General features: G+C 42.1%; 1 protein-coding gene across 1 annotated transcript in view; it reads right to left on the reverse strand.

Annotated features, from left to right (window-relative positions):
- Positions 1–4,386: 4,386 nt before the first annotated feature.
- Positions 4,387–15,882, reverse strand: part of TOP1 (topoisomerase (DNA) I) — a gene marked incomplete at its 5' end in the record, with an annotated part of 69,087 nt that continues 57,591 nt past the window's right edge. The window contains 8 exons of the mRNA XM_008590938.1: positions 4,387–5,679; positions 6,914–7,063; positions 7,298–7,392; positions 10,555–10,682; positions 11,807–11,921; positions 12,519–12,587; positions 13,983–14,168; positions 14,956–15,099. Of these exons, the coding sequence (XP_008589160.1) occupies positions 5,577–5,679; positions 6,914–7,063; positions 7,298–7,392; positions 10,555–10,682; positions 11,807–11,921; positions 12,519–12,587; positions 13,983–14,168; positions 14,956–15,099 (990 nt within the window). The remainder of the gene's footprint in view (positions 5,680–6,913; positions 7,064–7,297; positions 7,393–10,554; positions 10,683–11,806; positions 11,922–12,518; positions 12,588–13,982; positions 14,169–14,955; positions 15,100–15,882) is intronic.

Genomic DNA, 15,882 nt, shown 5'->3' on the forward strand with positions numbered 1-15,882 from the left:
CTTTTTTTTTTTTTTTTTTTTTTTTGGTCTTTTGACTTTTTCCGTGTCCGGCAACGGAGCGCAACCCTCAGTGTTGCCCCCGTACCGGACCGGGGACCGGCAACGGGATTGCAACCCTCGGCGCTGCTCCCGCGCCTCGCTCAGCCAGTGAGAGGGAACCGGTCCGTATGTGGGATCCGAACCCTCGGGCGGGAGCGCCGCCGCGCTTCCCAAGCGGCGCACTATCCAGTGCGCCACCGGGCCGGCCCGAGAGCCACTTTTTGAGTTATCTAGTACAATTTCTCAAAGCATGTCACCTTCACTTGTCTTGTAAGTTGCGTCAGAGAGAATGTTTTTTAAAAGATCACCTTGAGGAATAATTTATATATAATAAAATGCACCCATTTTAAGTGTAAAGTTTGATGAGCTTTGACAGATGTATACCCTCATGTAACCTCCACGAGTCAAGGTATAGAACATTTCCATCACCCCAACAAGTTTCCTAGTGGCTCTTTGCAGTCAATCTCCCCCTGCCCCCATCTTACAAACCACTGATTTACTTTCTGTTACTACAGATTAGAGTTTCCTAGAATTTTCCTATCCTAGAATTTCATATAAATGGAATCATAGTGTATGTACTCTTGTGTCTACATTCAGTGTAATGTTTTTGAGATTTATCCACGTTGTTGCAAAGAATACTTTCTGAATCAGTATGTGCTGCTATCACTGGAAATTTTTTTTTTTTCCTTTTTGTCTTTTTTACTGACCGGTAACGGGATCGCAACCCTCGGTGTTGCGCCCGCACCACGCTCAGCCAGTGAGCGGGAACCAGTCTCCACATGGGATCCGAACCCTCGGTGGGAGTGCCGCCGCGCTCCCAAGCGGTGCACTCTCCAGTGCACCACTGGGCTGGCCCGGTCTCCACATGGGATCCGAACCCTGGGAGGGAGCGCCACTGCGCTCCCAAGCGGCACACTCTCCAGTGCGCCACCAGGCTGGCCCATCACTGGAAATTTTAAAGTAAGCATGATTACCTTTTAATATAACATTAAGATAAATTAGATTCCCCCTCCCCCGCCATTTCTCCTATAGGTTATATTAGTGATCTTCATGATAACCACTCACTGTATTGCTTTAAACATTTAATGGAAAATCTCAAATGTGTAGAAATGTAGACAGGATCATATAGTGAACGTCTATGTACCCATCATCCAGCTTTGATTATGAACTGGTGGCCACTCTTGTTTTGTGCTGAACTCTACCCACTAGCTCCTCCCATATTATTTTGACACAAATTCTCAACTCTATCATGTTACCCATAAATATTTCAGTGTTTTTCTAAAAGACTCTTTTAAAAAAATATATTCTCAAGTACAGTATAATTTTCAAATCCACAAAAAATCAACACTGTCTTGCTATTTAGTGATCTTTGAAAGGCTTGTCTACATGGAATATTTGGGGCTGTGAGAAATAATTACTAAGTCTGTATTAAACTTCTTTGCCTCCTTGTTTACTGATTTTTGTCAGGGGACTACTTATAAGCATCCAAAACTAGCTTGGCTGAGGTCATTTCAGGGTAATGTGTTTTCTCAAGAAAAATGCTTTTTGGTTCAAAACAAGAGTGTCTCTTTATATGAGGGAGTTAGTAAGGACTGAAATATAAGTCAATTCTTTCTTTTCTCAGAAGAAAAAAATTTTTTTAATTAAAAAAAATTTCTGTGGGGAAATATCTATATTCAGTGTATATGACATTGAGAAGTTGATTTCAGAGTCAGTAATTTACTAGAGGTGGAAAAGAGAAAAAGGAGTGAAAGATAGTGGCTACCCTGGTTTCCAGGTTGGAGGACAGAGTGGGTGTGTGTCTGTCACTGAGATAGACACACAAGAGGCATGGAGTAATAGGTACTGAGCTCAGTTCCCAGAAACATTGAGATTGAGGTTCCCATGGACATCCCCTGCAGAGATGTAGCTGGCAACATGTGTCTGGAGCTCAGGAAAGGGATCTGGGCTGAAGATAGAGACAGAGGAGTTGTCACCCTTAGGTGCAAATGAAATCAGCTAGGCAAGTGAGACCATGAGAACCATGGCACTTAAGGAACTGATAGAAGAGGTGACTCAGTAGCAGCCTGATAGGGTGGTGGCATCGTGGAAGCCAGAGAAGTGTTTTTAGAAGGGAGTAGTCACATATTGTAAGATTCCATTTACTTGAAATGTCCAGAAAGACAAATTTTATAGATAGATTAGTGGAGGCTGGGCGCAGGGATGTGAATTAACCGTAAGTGGTTGTGAGGGATCTCACTGGGGGAATGAAAATGTTTGAAAACTGATTTATGGGGATGGCTGCACCACTCAGTAAAGTTACTAAAAATCATTGTAGACTTGAAATGGTAGATTTTATATGTAAAATATACTTCAATAGAAGTTAAAAAAAAAAAAAGGTTGATCAACAGCATCCAGTGCCACAAAGAGCTCAAGTAAAATGCAAAATGAAGAGCTCGTTTATTGGTTTTGTCACTTAGTCATTGATGATCGTGGTCAGAATGAAGGGAGGAAATCGGGGACAGATGGGACAGAAGCTAGTTGCAGTGGGTGGGGAAATGATTGGGTGGTGTAGATGACTCATTGCAGGTGCCTGTTTGGAAAATGGAGAGGGAGAGAGGTGGTGGCGGGAAAGGGTGGAGGCTGTGAAGTTTCTTTTTCCATTTTTCATTGTGGAAGAGGCCTGAGGTAGATTTAACAGCTTTTGGTATGGAGAACAGACAGGACTTGCTCACCAGATGTGTGTGTGTGTGTGTGTGTGGAGGGAGGAACGGGAGAGAGAGAGGACCCAAGTCAGCACCCACACTTCTGGCTTGGGTAGTATGTGGAAACTGGCCCCCTTTGCCCACAGCTGGAGTTGGGCATCATAGAAGGGCCTGACTGGAGGGAGCTTCTTAGACCCTGCCCATCTACCTTTTGATCTTGGACATGACTGAAGTGAGACCTACTGGATGATTAGGCTAGGGGGTAGGTTTACTCCTGACTCCAGGCTGAAGCATCCTTCAAGGCCCTTTACATCTGGCCCCCACCTACCTGTCTAGCCTCTTCTCTTCTCTCACTTTCAGTGCCCAGCTCACCTTTTCATTCTCTGGCTTTGCTCTCCCAGGCCTGCTGCCCCTGCTCAGGATGCCCTTCACGGTTGTCTTGAACAGCATCTGGTTGCCCTGCGCCTGCCCTCAGAAGACTTGCAGGGGGTCCTTGCCAGAGAGGTAGGCACTACTTCTGGCTCATGTGCAAGGCTTTCTGCTTGCAAAGTCTTCTGTACCTGATTTCAAGTTGTGAACCAAAGTTTGTTTCCTAGTTGTGGCCGGTGCTGCTGAAGTCCCATATTTGAGATCCACTTTCTCATCACCCACCCATCAGCCATAGTATATCAACTGGGCACCAAAAGAACTTCTGTTGCTATTCCTTACATTCAATGGTCTAGCTATCTCAACATTACAGAATTCAAAAATAGCTGGCTGCAGTCTCTTGCTGCAAAGCAATGATGGCCATATAACCCCCTTTATTCCCCGGGGTGAATGCTATCTCCCTCACTAGCCAATGAAATACAGGCGGTCATGGACCTCCCAGGATTCTTTATTGTGGGCCCAGCACCAGCCCTGCTCCCAGCCCCACTCCCAGGGAGAACCGAGACCATCAAGGAGATGGCTTTCCTCCCTGAATATACCTGCTCATGCTAGCAAGCTAGAGGGCCCAGGGCCCTTCTATGAAGTGACCAATTCTGACCACTCTGGCCTTCCTGCTGCATTTGACCGAGACCTCACCTTTCATCTTGAATTCTAGACTTAGCTATGATCTAGGATTAGGAAAGAACAATTTTTGTAAGGACCATGGCCAGCTCAGGTACCTGGAGTGTGAGGAAGTAGTCACAGACCACTCCCTCTTTCAACCAACCAATCAATACAGGGAGAAGTCTGCATTCCACCTGAGAGAGGGCTTCTGGGATCTAGTGTTCTATTTGGCTTAGTACTCTTTAATTTTTCCCATCCTGACTGTAAGCTTAGCCACATAAGCAAATCCAAAGAAGTTCCCTTCTTTTCTGCTTCTGGTCAGTACACATGGAAAGTGCTCCAAAAATCTGCCTCTCAAATACACTTGCTCCATCTTGCTCAATAAACGTTACCCTTCAGATACAATTCTTGTAGGTTTTCTGCACCCTCCCTCTCTTTCTGGGCCTGTCTTTGGATGTTGACTTTGGATCCTCTTCAACTCACACCCACAGCAGGACAGATGCATCCCTTCCAGGCCAGGCCCCCGCCCCACCCTTGCTGACCTGAGTGGTCAGACCACATCCCACACTAATTCCCAGCCCCAGAGCCCCAACTCTGGCCTGGAGCCCTTGGTAACAAAGAGGCAGACACTAAGTTTCCGTTAAGTTGTAGGAATTTATTTTAAATAACCTACAGTTGATTAAAAGGGAATTCATGATAAAAATAGAAGATACTTGAGGAAAGATGTGGGAAATGGACTCTGCACACACGCTAAACTAACAATGCCTCTAAAACTAATGATTATAGCAAAAAATGTTTTCACATTAAAATTCTGCTTTTTATGGGTTTTTTTTTTTCCATTTTTTACACAATTACAAAAGAAAAAATAAAAGCCCTAAAATCTTGATTATTTTTCCTTTTTTGGACCAAATACTCATTTTCCTCTAAATTTTTTGACCTGTGGAACTTTTATACAATAAAATCTTTCAAGTGAAAGACTGGGGTTTAAAATGAAAAGATGGATACTTTAAAGGGTACAGAGAATGCTCAGAACAAAGAATGATGGGAAAATGGTTTCAGTCACTAATTATTTCATTAACCTTAGACTCACTCGCCCTTCATCCCTCCCCAACCCCAATCTACACGATCTTTAAGATCAAGAAAAAGGTTTAAATATTTTAAAATAATTAAAAAGAAATAAAAATTCACATTTAAAAAGGAACACTCAAGTCAGGAAATATTTTCCCATCATGCTTTTCTGTGAATAGGTGTCTGAACCAAAACACTGCCAATGTCACAACTGCTTCAAGTTTAATGAAAATTGATTCCCATGACAATAGAGAGTGACAACTCTAACAGGTGCGCTGGGTTTTTGTTCTACTTAATTTTAAATTCCTGAAATGGGGGAGAAGGGAGGGAGTTTAGGAATTTATTTCTATTAAAATATAGAAGTTATTGCAAAACCCTAACTGTAAAAACGCACCAATATAATCAGACTTCGCATACAGTAGCTAAGAGAATCCAGATGCTTCAGTGAAACAGTGAATTTGCCTGGCAGAATGCTGACAAATTCCCATCCACTTGCCCTCTTGAAAATAAAAACAAAATTCAAAACAAATCATACAGCTAGAATTTTGATATCTGAAATATTTTTAAATAAGTTGTCCATAGGACAACTGGCTCAGCTCTCCCTTATAATATCTCCAGGTTTATCTTTTCACAAAGATGTTGGTTTGTTAAGACTTGTTGCCTCTCTCCCTCAGATGCGAGGGCAAGCGAGGCTCAGTTTCCATCTTCCCCAAACCACACTGTTCCTTTTCACAGAACCCTGCCCCTTGAGACTGGCTAAAACTCATAGTCCTCATCAGCCATGTCGATGGCCCAGGCAAATTTCTCCCGCTGAGTTTTGTTGTAAATCTTCTCAATCGGGACCCCCCACTTTTTGCACCTGCAAACAAGGGAGAAAGAAGGGAGATTAGTGAGACTCAGAGAGCAGTGGCCCACACCTGGGGCCTGGGACTCAGCTGTGCCACCTTCTCCTACACATGTGTCTGGTGAGAATTTCAATTAATTGTGTACCAGGAATGTTCTAAGGGCTTTATGTGGTCAACTCATTTCGTCTTGACAATGATCTCTAGGTGCTACTACTACAGATATACAAATGAAAAAGGTGCACGTGAAAAAACTGAGGCAGACATGTTAAGTAATTTACTTGTTTCCATGCAGCTTGTTAGTGGTGGAGCTGAAATGTGAACCCAAACATTTTGGCTCCAGAACCTATGCTCTTAACCACTACTGTATTGCCTCGCAAGAGCTAACCAAACCTCTAGCACTACACAAGGCAAAAAAGAACAGAAAGGGTACAGGAACTGGTGGAACCTCTGGCCCAGAGGAACATCTATGCCCAGAAATTAACAATTCAAGTAAACTAAAGAAAAAGCTACTTGTTTTGGATGTTTTTATAGAACTGTGTGAAAGAGAGAAAGAACACACACACAAACAATAGAGAATTTATCTGTCTTTGTTAAAAGGTCCCCCTACTTTTATGTAGATTGTTTAGATGTGTATTCTTTTATTTATTTTTTAATTCTTTTATTATTATTATTTTTTTTTAAAAGATGACCGGTAAGGGGATCTTAACCCTTGACTTGGTGTTGTCAGCACCACGCTCACCCAGTGAGCGAACTGGCCATCCCTATATGGGATCCGAACCTGGGGCCTTGGTGTTATCAGCACCGCACTCTCCCGAGTGAGCCATGGGCCGGCCCCTATTTTTTTTTAAATTCTTGTTCCCACCTTTCTTTCTTCACTTATAAAAATTTCACTGAAATGTATTGTTAAAGTGAAGACGAATGGGCCCTTTTCTATTTTTCCTTCAATAAGGTTCCCATTGCTTTCCTAACGTTTCATAAGAGACAGTGACTGTACCCACCTTTTACAAACAGAACATAAACACACTCTCACAGTATTGACCATTTAGGACCATCCAGGATGTTCCAATGCATTTGTAAACAAGGTTCAGCAACCAGAGCACTGTGTACACAGCAGAAGCCAGAGGTTTCCCCAGAAGACTATTTAAGTGTGCCACTTAGGAATGGTATGTGAAGGCTGACAATGCTCTCAGAACCCCCTCCACCTTTCTCAAGCCAGCAGCAGGAGCTCAAGAAGGGCTCAACACTTACCAAGCCACTGTGATCCTAGGGTCCAGATAATTGAGTTTGGAGGTTCCCAAGGCAATTTGTTTATTCTCTTCTCGGTCTGTTGCCTGAACTTCCAGCTTCATCAACTGTTCCTCTAGTCTCTGCACAGCTTTCTTCTTTGACTCTACTACCCTGGAAGAATGTCAGTCATCAAAAACCAGGCCTAGCCTCTAGACAATATAGCACACTGCAACCCCACCCTGCCACTTATGGGCAGCAAAAGCATAAAATCCCCAGGTACAGAGATTTCCAAAAGACATCACTTGGAAACCCTAGAAAAGCTGGTGCCCTAGAGCCTTTGACTGATCCTGCACACACTTTTCACTCTCACCCAGGCCCTGACTTTGCACAATACCAGGTACATACTTCTTGGTCTTTGCATCCTTCATGACCTTGGCATCAGCCTTAGCACTTTTCAGATCTCTCCGCGCATCTGCTAGCTGTTCCTTCTTGGCGTCAATCTGGATGGGGAAGAACAGTGGTAAGATTAGGAGCAAAATAAGTCAGAGAGAAAAAAGAAGGGCTCCATCAGAGAAGGTGAAACCTAGAAATTGTCTCCACCAGGAAGAATGTCTCTCTCAGTGATTTTTTAAGTAAAAACACGGATGGGCTTCAGGAAGGCACAGAGAAGATACAGCACAGTGACTGCTGAATTCAATTGCTATTTGTTCATTTATATTTTTCAGTGATGCTTCAAGAAATGAGGGTTGTCTAGGCAGTCACCTACGGACCCGTTAGTCCAGAAGCTCAGGGTCTGGGAACCTAGGTGCTAATCCTTCAAGCAGAGAATACTCTGGTTTTAGACACCGGGGAGGAGGACCACAGATGACAGCTGTATATCAAATGAATCCTGTGCCAAGTTTTAGCCTTCAATCCAAGTATACTGTGGGAGATCTCTTTAGAAAACTGAAGTAGGATACTTGCATCTACTGGACAAGCCCGACTGAGGCCTCAGATCCTGCCAGCACTCTAGGAAGGAGTTGCAAGCTTCTCAAAAACAAACAAACAAAACAACAACACTGAAGAGAATACCCAAGGGACCAAAAAAAAAAAAAGGCAATTAAAAGGTACCCAGAAAGCCTAACAGCTCAGCTAGCCAGTCTGTCCCAAACTAATACATGGTATGGCCCATTTCTAGCGTTGTTTCAAAAAGGAGAGGCCTGGGGTAGGCAGCGCTCTGTAGTGGGGTCTCAGGCTCTGGCAGGCCAAGCCCCTTTGCTGGGTTGCTCCGAGTGGGATGGTTTAAAAACAGAGAGGTCTCATGGGGGAAGGAAATTATCACTCAGAAACAGAGGTATGAAAACACTTTTAGCTGTGGTGCTTTTTTTTCCGAATGAAATCTTGAAGAACCAAATCTATAAGGAAGAAACAAGGGCAGTTTCAGCCTTTCTTGCTTGTTAGAACCCTTGAAGCACCTCTAGAGAATTTAACTTTTTCTTAGGTTCTTGCTTAGAGACAGCAAGGGGAAATGCTATGGAGCTCGAGCCCAAACCAGTGAGTTCATACTGCTGGGCACAGAAGAACCCCATACCTGCGATCACCTTGCTGATCTGCGAGGTCAAGAGAACCTCCACAGAGTAAACACATGCTTGATTCACACACACTGGGCTGCTGCTCACTGAACCTAGAATTGTTTGTTAGATATACACACACAGCCCAAGATTGGAAACAGAGGCCACCATTGTAAGAGAATCATTAAATATGTTTTACTATGAATGGCTTACTTCCAATATCTTTGTTGTCCAAAGGCAAACTGAGGGAACTGATTTTATACACAAAAGCATCACAGACACCACTAGCCAGATTCTTCTTAGGCTAGAAACACAGCAAACCACAATCTTTTAACCGTTTCTGTGAATGCTAAATTGGCAGGCTATGTCAAATTCTCTCAAAGCATCAAAGACTCCATTGATTCACTTGGCAAACAGGGGCGTGTGTTTGTTTTGTGGGCACATAGTAGAGGGTTCCTGGACTTGGAGGGCTCGTCTGGCAGGCAGCCTGGGCTGCCTAAACAGTGGTTCCAGAGTGAGAGCAACAAAAGACCTCCTCATACTCCAGGGAGGGCTCTCTTGAATTAGGTAAACAGCACCTGAACATTCACGCTCTTATTTCTGGCTTGGAATGATAACATGAAGAGAGTAAACAATACCAGATAACCAACATTTAACAATGTCAGCAAATGGGAGCTGCTAGAATGGGCAGTCTGTAGGGTTCTTTGCTTGCCAACCAATGGTCCAAGGATTTGAGAGGTCTATGAATGTATTTGCCTTCACTGTGGACGTGTACATACCTTTAAGGAAAGCCAGAAGCCAGATGGCATCTGTAGCATAATCTACATGTTGTGTGTGTCTTTTGACCCAGATGTACTACTCCTGGATATTTATCTTGAGGAAATCTCAACAGAAGGAAAAACTCTGGGCCTGAAAATGTATGTGTAGTTTCATTCCACAGTAGTAGTTTTTAAAGTCCAGTTGTCCAAGTGTAGAATTCTATGAACTTGGATGGAAAAAAATTATGTCTATAATTTCATTAACCTGTAGTTAAAATTTAGTATTTCTTCTTCAATTATGAATGTAGGCAACAAACCATAGTAATGTCAGTAGAACCTATGACTTCCTCACCAAAAATGTTACATAGATTTTCATATCATATTACAATAATTGCAGAAATCTTGCAGTATCATTTATATTCATTACTGTGTTGAAACTTACAGTTTATAGAACCACCTCAAGATCTTAATTTAATAAGGAGGCCCATCTATTACTATATCACAGACTTTAAAATATATTTTGATAACCGCATTTCAATATAATTGGTCTCATTTGTAACCATATGTATCTGCTCTATAGTGAAATATCTAAACTCTCACTGTGGGTTAGCAAATTAGAATGGATTGGTTATGTAGCCACTGCTAACACAGAAATACTCATCATCAAATGCTAGTGCCTTGTGGCTTACAACCTCAGTACCAAGCAGTCAGAGGGAGGAGAGGCACATGGAAAAGGAAAGCGTCTAGTTGTTTGCAAGCCAGTCTTTCCCTGTAGGGCAACAACTCTGTCTGGCACATAGCCAGTATTCAATAGATGTTTGATGAATTATATAAAAATATGATTCATGTAGAATGTGTAAAAATAAAAATAGTTGTGCTAGGATTAGAGGGAACTTAAATATCATTGTTTCATCATCTTTTCAATTTGAAATAATCTAATTTGGAATCTAATTTAGTGGTATTTCTGAGTTGTGGCAAGGAATTGTGAAGACTATTTTCCTCATGTATGATAAGGACAGTAATTAGCAATTAGAAGATACATCAAAGTTGGCTTTTCAAAACAGTAAGTAAATGTGTGTGTGCGCGCGCGCACGTGTGTACTAAACTTCTGTCCGTAAAATAAAGACTTCCTGAATGTTGAGTACCCTGATGTTCAATATCTTCATGAGGGATAACTACTATTGTATTGCCATTTGTTTAACATGGACCTTTCTTCCAGAACAGACCCAGAACTGGTCTGTTGATATGCCAGCCCAAAAGGCTGGATTGTAACAGCCCTTCATTTTCAGATGATGTGCCCACAGCAGGAATGGTTCCCTTCATTTTGCTACCCCACCATCCAAATCCAAGGTACCTTAGATTGCAAGTTCATCATAGATTTCTCAAAAGTTTTTGGTGGTGCCCTCTGATGGTTACAAAGAATTGCAACAGCTCGATTGGCACGGTTATAAGAAAGGATCTTTGCTGGGATGTTCTCATCCGCTGTAAAGAAACGTGATAGTAAGAGGGTCAGTTAGTATACCAAGACTGCATACAGGATGTATCTTCTCCAGGGCTTCATTCCCATCATTTTACTGGCCCTTATCTCCAGCTGATCAAATGATCAATTCAAGTTTCCTCTGACGTACGAGGGCAAAATTTGAGAGTCAGATCATAAGAAAATGACAGCAGAAAGTTTCTATTAAGCTTAACCTGGGTAAATTCCCATCACAAGAGGAATTCAGGGTCTCAGTAATATTATAATGAAAATTAAACTGTTCTTTTCACCTGGGTAGTCTGGCCAGGGACTCTTCATCTGCTTGCTTCATTCCCTACCTCCCCACCTCCCCACCAAATGTAGCCTGAGGAAAATGTGGAATTGGAACAGAAAAAGTCTATAGAGTAAGGTAAGACAAAGAGACCTTAAGTTCTAGGTTTTTAAGCCACAAGGCAATATATTATTTAAAAAGAAAAAATTACTTAAAAAAAATGATCACCCACGTAAAGTTTTTTTACTTGTATTGTATAGCATTTTTTTTTATCCCACTTTAAAATACTAACCCTCAACATACCCATGGCTTTTCTGGCTCATATTTTAAGGCCACTTGACATATTTAGAGGATAGTGGGAACTCAGTAGTGACTGTGCTCCAGGAAAAAAAGACTTTGGATCTTGGTACCTTCTGTAGCAAGCTTTTAGAATATGACCTACTTCTATTGGGGGAGAAAAAAAGAAACCTCAGGAATAGGATTTTCTCCTATATTTTTCTGGTAACCATGACAACTTTACTCTCCAATTTAAGAGAACATTACAGCACTATGCCTTCACCCTGTGAGCTTTTAAATAACATATATGCAAAACACAAAATGCAGGCATTTTCAGAGCAGATGGAAAGTTCTTGTCAGCATTCCATGAAATTAATCTAGAAGTTGGGGTAGGACTGAGGAAAATAGCACTGATCCTATGTTTCTACAACTAAGCCTTAGCTCTCTGCTAGAGGTCTGGAGGAAAAAAGTGTCTAGTCACAATGATGGAGAAAGAGTGGAGCTGATCTAGGACTTAGCTAAGCAAGGACAGTGGACAGCACCACTAGGATTATGGGCCTTATCTGGCCAAGGAATACTTACGGGCTGTGAGTTCTTTTAGCTGCTGCTGTAGCGTGATGGAGGCATTGTATGTACGGAAAACCTTGGCTGTTAAGCCCTCCATGAGATCCTGAAGATGCTTATTTAGAATACCAGTCTGGAGGAAACAAAGCAACAGAGGTTGTTGGAATTCAAGTAAAAGCCATACCACCCTGCCCCTTCTGGCAAGTCCTAGGAGTTGTTTAAGCCAATGCAGTCACAATCTTGTCAAAGTTTATTGCTGCAAGTGGGAAGTTAGAAAAAGAGGGAAAAGAATTCCAGAATATGGGGCTACATGATGCCTTGCTATGAAGTACTTCAATCTTAAGCAGGCCAATAAAGCAAATTTTTCCTTCTCCATTCAGATATTCCCTGATAAGATATTGGGGACAGGTCTTGGGTCTCCAGCAGCGGTGGCTGGGCATCCAGCCAAGGGAAGGTTCTGGAGGAGCAAGGGGAGGAAAAGAGACAGGGTTCATGTTACCCCTGCCTCAGGGCTTTGCAGTCACTCTGTAGCAGAAGGGTGTCTGCTTGCAGCCATAATTTACTATGTGCCCTAAGGGAGGAAGAGTATATAAGATACATAAGACAGACTAGGCTAAAGGGAGAGACCCAGTCACAACTGCCCCCTGCCCCCGCAAGCAACCCTCTCCTTTAGGAGCTTGTGAGTCTCTGGCTGGGACCCCTTTCAAGCCAGTGCACTTTGTCCACTCACATTGAGTCTGTCAAAAAGATCATCCTCAGGCTGTTTGTTCTCCATAAATAATTGTAGATTCTTAAAAACCTAAAAGAAATAAATGAAGCCTAATTATTACTCTTTTTAAAACCTTTACTAATAGAAATAATTTCCAACTTACAAAAACTTGCAAAAAGAAAAATAAGGCACAAGGAACTGTGCTCTGTTGGCTCTCATAGCAAACTCAGTGTAGGATCAAACCCTCCACGTTGTTTTGATGATTTAGCCACATCTCAGTATCCCCGGTCATGTTGCACGTTCATCACACCGCATCTTTGCTCAGCTTCTCCCCAGCTTTGAGTGAAAAGGTAGCCTTTTAGTCCCCAAATCTCTGAGCCTATCGCTGAAGACAGTGCTGCAGCTCCATAGTCCCAACCTAATCTTTCCAAAGTACTGGGCTAGAACCAGAGATTACAGAGTGCAGGACCTCCTCAATTTCAAGTCATTGTTGCTAGTGCCCAGCAAAGTGCAGAGCACATGAAAAGCGCTCAAATACTTGCTAAACATCCTTTACCCAGATTCACCGTTAACATTTTACTCCATTTATCATTTGTGCAGTGCACATGTCCACTCACTCTCTCATATGTGTATATTTACGTATGTATACACATAATTGTTCTGAGCCATTTGTGAGTACTTACATATATTATGGCCCTTTAGCCCTAAACATTTCAGTGTACTAAGAACAGAGATATAGAGATATTCCCACACAGTACTTATCAGCTTCATAAATTTACACTGATATATGCTGTTATCTAATCTACTGTCTATATTCCAATTTTGTCAGTTGACCTAATGATGTTCTTTATCTCCCCAGTATAGAATCCAACCTAAGGTCAGATACTACATTTAATTGTCAGGACTCTTTAGTCTCCGTTAATCTGCAGCTTTTCCACAGCCAGCAAAGCCTTATTACTGATTAAACACTGGACTGCTGACGGGCTGGGTTACTAGGGTCCTGCACTCTGGTCCTAGCCCAATACTTTGGAAAGATTAGGTTGGGACTGTGGAGCTGCAGCACCCTCTTCAGTGATGGGCTCAGAGATCTGGGTACTAAAGGTTTACCCTTTCACTCAAAGCTGGGGAGAAGCTGAGCAAAGATGCAGTGTGATGAACGTGCAACATGACCAGGGGGTACTGAGATGTAGTTAAATCATCAAAACAATGTAGTGGGTTCGATCTTACACTGAGTTTGCTGTGAGAGCCAACAGAGCATACCCTGTTGAATACTGCTACAGGTGATGGCCCCTCATTCCCAGAAAGGTAGCACTGGGTGGGGGACAGGGATTAAAAGGAGGTACACAGGACATCAAACAATACCTCCCCTCCACTTCAAGTCATTGTTGCTAGTGCCCAGCAAAGTGCAGAGCACATGAAAAGCACTCAAATACTTGTTGAGTGAATGAAAAAACAGGCCAGGGAGCATAGGCTACATTAACTTACACGTTTCTCAACAGGGACCTTGTTATAGTATCTGATTGAGTCCTTTCCAAGGAAGTCAAACTCTACCACATATTCCTGACCATCCAACTCTGGGTGCAGGTTGATGTGCTCCACACGAAGCGAGCAGCAGCCCACGGTGTCTGCTGTTTCCCCTTCCTCCTTCTCATTGCCTGCTCTCAGAGCAAGCTGCCCAGGGAAGAGAGAGAGAAGAACAAAAAAACCAAAAAAACATGAGCATGGATGAAGAGCTGTGAACCACAGAGCATGTCTAGGAAACCAAAACCAGAAGTCTCCCAATACTCTTTGAAGACAGAGCGTGAGTCTACAAGGCCTAGAAACTCTGGATTCTGCAGTGTTTTTATTTTTTTAGAAAACAACAAGGCAGCAAATATAGTGTTTCTACTCTGGGCAATCAGATTCAAAAAGCTAGTATCTCAATTTTGCTTAATTTGCAACAATTTGGAATTTGTGCTAAAATATAAGCAGTGCAAAGTTGGGAAAAAAACATGAAACCTTTTTCTTTATAAGAATACTGAGAAACATCTCTAGCGATCACAACTGTAGTTGCGATACATTAATGGTTTGTTTAACCAATTTTATGGGTTATAACCATCTTCTTAAAAAAATGAAATAGAATAAGAAGTATCAGAATTCATGCTCATAGTAAGGTAAGCATTGTTTTGTGAAACTTTTGATTCAGTTACACACAAACACAAATATATTTATATACATTTTGGGTTGTAATGTAAAAAGTTTTTATTGTGGGTCACAATCAAAAAGTTTGAAAATGTTACAGTATTTTTTACACATTCAGATTCATGCAAATCCTTCTATTAGGCAGGCTATATTCAAACAGCATCAGACACACTATGGATACCTCTCCAGTACTAGGCATAGGGCCTGGGGCAGAGCAGAAACTCCCTACACCTTTGTTAAGCTGAACACTAGCCAATGCCGGCAGGAAGACAATCACCTTATCGATAAAGTACAGGGCTACAGCTCTCTGCCGGACTTTCATCTCTTTGGACTTCCAGTCTTCTCGATACTGGTTCCGGATCTTGTCCACACACTTCTTCAACCGCCGAGCAGTCTCATATTTCTGCCAGTCTTTCTCACCCTGAAGAGACCCAACCCCAAAGATGGACTGCTTAGGGATGGTATAGTAAAGACAGACTTTGAATAACAAAGTTCAGAGCTCTGAAACAAAGAGCAGGAATTTGAGCTTAAGCAAGGCTGAAAAAGAATAGTACTGAAGACAAAGTTTGGGGCATTTAACCTGTATATTGTCACATTTTACTGTCAAGCACAACTGGCTCCTGTATAATCCCTAAGAAAGCTGCTGGCTTTCATTCTGTAAAATGTTTATGTTCTTGGAAAAAGCCCACATGCCATATCCCCAAAACTGACTTCTGTCAATACAAAGGGTATAAACACCCCCATTCCCACATCAGCATTCCAGCCTTGCTGCCAAGTTTGTGACCCAATAGGAGTTTTCTGCTAGGACGGAATTCCATTATATTTAAAAGACAACCTTTCAGTTTGATGGAGCTGTCAAAGTAGCAGAACCAAAGACTACAACATGTAATTACAGAGAAACACAATGACTTCCAGGAACAGCCGTAATTATTCACCATTTTCTAACTTCTGCATTAACAATGTTACTTGATTATATTGAGGAAAACAATGTTTCTGGGAAGATATTTTTCCCTAAACATTAGAGCTTTTGGTGGAAGCTTTAAAAACTGATTCTAAAGCTATTAAAGGGTTATTAAAATGGGTGTAGAAAGACTGAATCTAAACAGTAAAGGAGGAAGATTTTTGCTACTATGTTGAATGGAAATAGACTCACAAGCAAGGGCTAATAATAATGTCAAGTGAGAAAGATAAGGGGGGGGGGGGG

Source organism: Galeopterus variegatus, unplaced genomic scaffold, assembly GCF_000696425.1.
Source record: "Galeopterus variegatus unplaced genomic scaffold, G_variegatus-3.0.2 Scaffold6476, whole genome shotgun sequence".
Classification (NCBI taxonomy): Eukaryota; Metazoa; Chordata; class Mammalia; order Dermoptera; family Cynocephalidae; genus Galeopterus; species Galeopterus variegatus.